This window comes from Aethalodelphis obliquidens, unplaced genomic scaffold (assembly GCF_003676395.1).
Source record: "Aethalodelphis obliquidens isolate GAN/ISIS:26980383/991018 unplaced genomic scaffold, ASM367639v1 scaffold61, whole genome shotgun sequence".
Taxonomy (NCBI): Eukaryota; Metazoa; Chordata; class Mammalia; order Artiodactyla; family Delphinidae; genus Aethalodelphis; species Aethalodelphis obliquidens.
The window spans coordinates 4,123,939-4,131,772 of record NW_020838005.1 but is presented as its reverse complement, the minus strand read 5'-3'; the positions used below and the strand labels follow the sequence as shown (position 1 = coordinate 4,131,772).

At 41.1% G+C, this 7,834-nt stretch overlaps 1 protein-coding gene across 6 annotated transcripts in view; it reads left to right on the top strand.

Moving 5' to 3' along the window:
• The first annotated feature begins 87 nt into the window (after window positions 1-87).
• Window positions 88-7,834, top strand: part of CCDC25 (coiled-coil domain containing 25) — a 40,479-nt gene continuing 32,732 nt past the window's right edge. For 2 of the 6 annotated variants that reach the window (XR_003428984.1, XR_003428985.1), the window contains exons 1-2: window positions 89-217; window positions 4,918-4,965. Coding sequence is in view for 2 of the 6 variants with exons in the window: in XM_027088050.1 (XP_026943851.1) it covers window positions 190-217; window positions 4,918-4,965 (76 nt within the window). In the remaining 4 variants the exon portion in view is untranslated. Of the gene's footprint in view, window positions 218-4,917; window positions 4,966-7,834 lie in introns of those variants that run through there. The other 4 variants (XM_027088050.1, XM_027088049.1, XR_003428986.1 and 1 more) reach the window with 3 other exon arrangements.

The following is a 7,834-nucleotide window of genomic DNA, read 5'->3' as shown; positions in this document are numbered from 1 at the left end:
TAGTAAGCTGAGCTCTGAGCGCGCCGACACGGTAGCCCGCCAGCAGCCGCCGTTATGACACTGCCCGACGTCCGCCGGAAGTGCGCGAAGGAGTTCCGGGGAACGCGGCCTCCGCGCTTCCGGTATCTTGATCTTCCAGGGCTAAGTGCCGCTGCTCGGCGCTGGAGTCGCCGTGCCGCCGCCGGGATCATGGTGTTCTACTTCACTAGCAGCAGCGGTGAGTGGGCGCCGAGACCTCCCGGGTCCCTGCTCGACCGCCGGGCTCCGAAGCCGAAACCCCCAGGCCGCCGCTGAGCCTGGTCCTTGAGCGCCTCCTCGGCAGTGGGTGCCTCTTCCCGCGTCCTCATGGTCCCCCCACCGTGTCCGTCCCAGTCCACCCCGTGCGCCCCCTTGTCAGGGCCTGGGGGCGCGTAGAGGCACCATCTCCCTTGCTGTCTTTGCCTCCGGGAGTTGTTCTTTCCCCTTATTCAGAAATACCTGTCGCTACCTGGAATTGGACAGTTTGTGGACTTCTTCGCACCCCTATCCCAAGTCTTCCCTTCCCCACCCACCCCCGTAATCTTTAATCTTGCTGCGCCCTGGTAATTACCCGCATAGAGAAAGAAAAGAGACATCTGCCAACAACTCTGCCTTACCGGAAGTGCGCCTTAGCCTTCTAGGAAAGGGTTATAGGGCCTGGATGTTACAGAAAGCCATAAAAAGACTCTGGAATAGCGATACAGCCACTCATTGGGCAGAGTTGATGTCCCAGATCTTGAAAAGTGACATGATAATGTTTCTGATTTGTCTTTGGCAGGCAAGGAAAGGGTGTGTTTAGTTCCCAGGAAATACTGTCTTCATTTCTCTGCTTATGTTGTTCTCTTTGCCTACAATCAACCCCCCAGTTAGCTGCTTCTCCCCCTGAGACAGCCCTCGCCAGTCATTAACAGATGCCTTTCCCGCCTTGTCGCCACCCCAGGATTGCTTAGATATAACTCTTCAGGGATCCCCTTAACACCCATGTATGCCTTTGGCATTGCATTTGTTATATGATATTAAACTCTGTCTACTTGAGATAGAGTGTAAGCCCCTTGAGGGCAGGGAGAGGATCTCCTGGTTTCTCTAGTGTAGTGCCTGGCTCATAATAGTTACTCAATAAATACTTATTGAATAAATGAATGATATTTTTTGACTTCTAGCACACTCTATTCTGTTGCTACTGGCTCTGCCTACTTGTTAAAGGTGAGATTTAAGTGAAACTAGCTGCACAGTGTTTGTGTGGGTTTCAGTAGAGTGGTACTTGCTCTTTAGAGATGAGAACGTTGAAGCCCAGGGAAGTTCTAACTCACAGACCCCCTCCCCTGCTACTCCGTCATACTATCATCTCTCATTTTTCTCAGTAGTTTAGGCTTCCACGGTGTGCCATAAGCTATTCTCTGTCTCTATAGGCTTAATTTTGTCTTACCCATATTATTAAAATTACTAGAAACAGAATTCAAAGTAGCCTGAAAAATCATTATAGGTCCCTAATAGCATTTTCATCCTCCCTCTGTCCTGCCCCTCCAGATAACTGGAGTGTCTCTTCGTAGCCTCTCATGAGAGTCCCTGACAACATAGTTACCCGTACAAGTCCAGCAATGGAATGAAAACTATAGGCAGGCCATATAGGTACTAAATGTATTTTATGCTGGCTGCTTTGTTCTCCTTAAAGTGATTCTAAATTCCTTGAGTGCTAGTCATACACACGCAGGTGCCCTTAATAGAACAGAGTGCTTCAGTTGATTTGGGGATCATATTTTTCTCATTGGCTTCCATTGTAACATCAGAATTGCTTCCTGTCAGAAAAATATTTGGCCTCTAAGTCTAATAAATCTGCACTTGTGCAGCTTTTAAAATTGCAAAGTTAATGGAAAAATTATAACTTCCAGTAAGATAGTAGTAAAACTTTATATATCCTAGTACAGAAAACAACTTGAACATACAGAATCTTCAAGAAATGACTTCGTATAGATAGCCAAGCTTTTCAAGCAACTGATGGTTTACTGCAAAAAAACTTTTTAAAAAAATGGATTGAAAATCTCAATAGAAAGTTTTTGCCTTCCCTTTTAAAATTAGTATCTCTAACTAAAATCTGCTTAGTTTTATTCTTTCACACTCTCATAAGAGAATAATGAAACATTAGCCTTGCTATATTTCCAGTGTCAAATTTAAGCCCCTCTGATTTATGGACCCACAGATTACCTTCACATGGCTCATTAACTTCACTTGTACTTTTAGTACCTTTTACTAGCATCTGTCTCAAGATAGATTGTTCTCTAAATTATGAAATTATCACAGTGCCTCTAAAGTTGGCCTGGTTGCTACACCTGTATCAGGTATCTTCAAGATAACTAGCTCCCATACTAATCAACCTTAATATTTGGGTGAGAGTAACAAAAATACTAGAATAATTCAATTTACTTTTCCTTTATCCCTCTAACATGGATGGGAGCTTAATTCAGATTTCTTACTCAGCAGTCATGCTCCTTTTTAATTTTCTATTTTGACATAATTTCAGTATTTCAGAAAAGTTATAAGAATAGTAAAAGATTTCCTTTATAGCCTTCTCTCAGATTCCCCAAATTCTAACATTTTACCACATATACCTTATCTCCTTCTTTTCCCCTTTCTCTTTCTTTTTCCAGCTCCCCTCCCCACCCAACTCTCTCCCCACACTCACAGATTTTTTTTTTTCTGAACCGTTTGTTAGTAAGTTGCACTTTACCCCTAAATATTTCAGGGTGTTTTTCCTAAAATCAGGGATATTCTCTCATCAGAAGACATTCTTCATTATCAAAATCAGGAAATTAACATTGCAGCAATACTAGTATGTAATCAGCAGCTTTTATTCAGTTTTTATCAATGTCCTAGTGGTGAATTTATAACAAAGGAAAATTACAAATCATTGTTGCTTTCCGCTGTCATTCATTACTCTTTAGCATCTTCTGATCTGGAGCATTGCTCAGTCTTTGTCTCTCACACTGACACTGTCAGTTGAAGAATTACTTTGTAGAATGCCCCTCAGTTTGGGCTTGTAGCAGTTATGTTCTTAATCACCTCATTTTATAGGTCAACCATCCAAAGAACCATCTGTCATTCTCCTGGCTGTAATTTAGATAGCTTGTCCTGCAGAGACAGCTTTGTTTATTTCGATCATTTTAAAAAATTACGTTTGTTCTGATTACAAAAACCATCTATACATTTTATAAGCAAGTAGACAAGGTAACTGTTGTTAACAATTAAATATATATCCTTGCACAGTATAAAGAAAACGGGTACGTGTATTAAAAATATATATGTAAACATGTTTATGTATACACAGTTACTTACTATATATAGATACACAAAAATACTGTTCTGCTGTTTAATTTCTTCACCTATCCTTTCTTTTTAATGGGTACATGGTGTTTTGTTTATGGATATTCTATAGTGTGTATAACCAGTCTTAACTAATGAGTGTTTAAGTTGTAAAAAGAACATCACTGCTTGACGGAGTATTAGTAGGATATATACTCCTAGTGGTGACATTTATAGGCTCAAAAGGGTGTACCCATGTAACAATGTACAGAGAGGATCTGAAACACTTTTTAGTTGTACTCCTGCACTTGGCATTTGTTATATGCTATGCAAAGGGCTTATCAAGCTAATATAATGCTCTGTTATAGACAAGTATTTCTGTCAGCTGTCAGTGCAAAATTCTCTTCTTTCAAGTTATTTTTCTCAACTATTTCCAAGTAATTATGGACTGTAGTCACCATAACTGCTAACTGAAGGAATTGGGAGTTTTCTGTCCCCAAGAGAGGCAGCTATGATTGATCATTTAAGAAGCTTCTCATTCTGAATGTTCAGGCAATCCTGAATTTAAGAATCTGTAAATGGAAGAGTGCTGCTTCCCAGCCTTCAGAGCTCCACTCACACGGTAGTTCTCTGGAGCGACAGCCAGCAGACTGCCTGGCCCAAGCTTGTACCTGTCTGTCAGGCTTTGTAGGCAGAGGCTCAGTGGCTATTAATTCAGGAGTCTAGGTCCAAACGGGGTCTAACAGGTTTTGGTAGACTAGCTCGGAAAACCAGGACCCAGTTAGAATTTCAATTACAAAACCTAACTGATTCCAGATGGAGGATGCCCACATCAAAACACACTAGCTCAGGAAAGCAAATGTCATTTCTAAGGTAAACCATACCCAGAATATTGTTTTTGATTTAGGGTAGTGGTTCCTAATGCTGACTCCACCTTAGAATCGCTGTAAAAAGAGATGTTTTGCAAAACCCCAATCCCCAGAGATTTGGATTTGGTTGGTCTTAGGTGGAGCTGGGGCAAAATTAGGTGATTCTAACGTGTAAACAGGGTTCAGAGCCACTGATTAGAAGAAGCTTGAGAGCCAATGTTTCCCCTGAATGTGAGGGAGCTTATTATAATTTGCAGCACACCTTGGACATAACTAAATCAAATTATGAAAAATAAAACTTGCGTAAGTATAGGAACCTATTTTTAAATGGTTGAGGTGAAGAGTGTTGGTCGTCGTTTTTTTAAAACTATTTTGAAGAAGGCAAAAGTATAGGACTGAACTGGAATTGCATTGAACTAAATCCCTGAGAAAGTAGGAAAGTAGCCATTTTTAATGAGGGTTGGTAAACCTTCCCCAGATGGTCAGTATTTTAGAGTTTGTAAGCCACATACGGTCTCTCTAGCTTATTCTTCTTCATTTTGCATTTTTAAACCCTTTAAAAATGTAAAAATCATTCTTAGCTCAAGGGCTGTCCAAAAACAGGGCTGGATTTGGCCTACAGGCCATGAATGTTTTGCCGACCCCTAATAAGCATTCGTCACTTGTTTTTCCCATCAAACAGTTGTGTCGGTGTTGAAGTTATCTAACTATTGTTATTTTTGTTTTGTCTTAGTTAACTCATCTGCTTACACTATTTACATGGGAAAGGATAAATATGAAAGTAAGTTTTCAAAAGCATTTGATTTTGAAATTTCCAGCAGGTAAGTGTTAATTGCCTTTTCTCCCAATGGCTTGTTGGATATGAGTTTTCAGTTAACTACTATCTAACTTGTTATAAGGAATTCCAAAGGATTAACTTTCTTAGAATTTCATTATATCAGATAATAGTTGAGCTAATTGGACCACCTGTGGCTGATTAGAATCTTACTTTACAAAGAGTTTTGTGGTATCGTTTGATTTAGGGTGACGGGAATTAGAGGTTAACTTGTGCTGGTTTTCATCAAATAAAAATAATCTGTGGCTTGGACTTTGAAAAGATCATTTTCTTTACATTTTTACCTCATTTAAGAAACATATCTTGGTTGTTTTGAGGCAGAAGATGGTTCTTTTTGACTTGAAATGTTAACAGTGCTTTCTTGACCACTCAGAATAAAACACGTTATCTCATACTGTGCACATTCCTATGACTAAATGATACAAACATTCACCTAACTAAAAAAAAACTTACAAAAAAATACCCATACTGTTTTCTGTGCCCTCTATTTTCTGTTTTATCTCATTTTTAAAAAATTAGTCTTAACCTGCGAAATTAATTTTCTGACTCACTAATGCATTTGATCTAAAGTTTACAAGAAAAACACTGATTTAGGGATCGCCTTTTTGACTGCATGAGTGGCGGGGGGTGCCGAAAGGGAACTGTAGTTTTCTTGATCAAGAGAGCAGGGAGGAGGGCTTCCCTGGTGGTGCAGTGGTTAAGAATCAGCCAGCCAGTGCAGGGAACACGGGTTCGAGCCCTGGTCCAGGAAGATCCCACATCCCACATGCCGCAGAGCAACTAAGCCATGTGCCACAACTGCTGAGCCTGCGCTCTAGAGCCCACGAGACACAACTACTGAGCTTGCACGCCTAGAGCCCTTGCTCGGCAACAAGAGAAGCCACCACAGTGAGAAGCCCGTGCACCACAATGAAGAGTAGCCCCCGCTCTCTGCAACTAGAGAAAGCCTGCGTACAGCAATGAAGACACGACACAGCCAAAAATAAAAATAAATAAATTTATTTAAAAAAGAGAGAGCAGGGAGGTGACAGCACTGACCCTCAGGGTGTGGGACACTGAAGAGGGAGGAAAGAACTGCAACAAGGGAGCTTGGAGAAGGTGACAGAATTCCTCTTCTTCAAGCTTGAAAAGCACAGTTGCTCTTCTCTTGAGGGTAGCATCATGTCTGGAAAAGACAGCTCTGAAGTCTGGCCAGTCTGGGTTAAAATCTCCGCTCTTCAGCAAACTAGCCATAGTTACTTAACCCCTTTGAACCTCTGGGTTCTTAGATGTAAGAAGAGGATCCTGGGACGGTATCGGCCTTGCAGGGCTGTGAAGGTTAAATGAAAGAGCCTGGGGAGAGTGCCTGGCCCACGGTGGGCGCTCAGTAACTGGTGGTTCTCTCTGGAGCTCTGGAGCTCCCCAAAGCCACCTCCTTTCTCCCCTGGGAATACTCCAGGCCTGGGTGACTCTGCCTCAGTAGTCTGAGAGCTGCCTGATTCACTTCAGTTACTTTTCTTTAACCCTCAGGTATTGCTTTTTTTTTTTCCTTTTCTAAAACCATTGGTGTCTGTTCTAGGTGCAGTTTGTAACTGACAGTTTAAACTTGATCCTTTAAAAGAGACAAGTATAACATTCTTCAGTATGAGACACTTGATTAATAAAATAAGGCCCCAAATGAAAAGATGTCAAAGAACAGTGATAAGTTATATATAACTTAGATATAACTGTGCATATAGTTTTATAAAAACATATAGTTGTATGTATAGTTACACATGCTAAGTATATGTAGTTGGTGTATATACACATACATCACATAAAATATATATAATGTTATAAATACAATAATGTGATATAGTTATATAACTATATAATTATAAATCAGATCTATGTAACAGTTTCAAACCCTGCTATAACCATAAGCAGAATCAGTATAAGCAAGACTGTCACATCCTAGCCAAGAGAAAAAACCAATAGCATAAAATAACTAATTTTTAAACGGTTTTTTCCTTATAATGAATTTATGCCATTGACTCTGGTTGTGACTTAATGGAGAAGCTGTCTGCAGTATATTAATACTTGAGTTTTATATTTCTCCTAGTAACCCGTGAATTGTCATGGATAAGTTTTCTCATAGCGTCCTCCTGATGAACATAGCTGGGGAGGGGATACTGTCTCCCTATATTACATTGAACAATAAGGCACAGTTATAGGAGTCCTAGTTATCTACAGTAGATAGGGATCCAAACCTGACCAAGTCTGCTTTCCCTTCTACCACACGAAGGGTGTGAATCCAAGACTCAGGTTCCTGAGAGACACCTAAAGCCGAGGTCGTGCGGGTTTTGCACTGTGCAGCCCTGGCGGGGCGGGGACAGCTTTATGTATGTCTTACAGCGAAAGGCTGCTTTGATTCCGGTGCTCACTGATGGGCTACCAGTGCTGCTGACACAGGCAGCTGTGTTGGGGACATTCCCACCGTGTCTCTTTTCCCTTCCATTGTAGTTTCCTATTCGCTGGGGCTGATCTGTGTGAGGCCATGTGCCAGCCTCTGAGTATCCAAAGAGGAAGATTGAGTCTGTGTTTTCAGTGTTCATTCAGGTGGAGGCACATACAAAACCAAATAGCAGTCAGTTTTGCTGTGAATATAAAACTGCTCTAAAAAATAAAGTCTATTAAACAAAAGTAGGGGCAAAATGAAGTAATATTAATAGCAAACACTGTAGAAGTAGAGGGGGCAGAGGGTAAATGTGGTTAGGGAGAGCTGAGAAGGCTTCGTGGAAGAGTGGGTTAGGATGGGCTAGAATGAATCCTTTAAACCTCCGTTGTAGGAATTTCT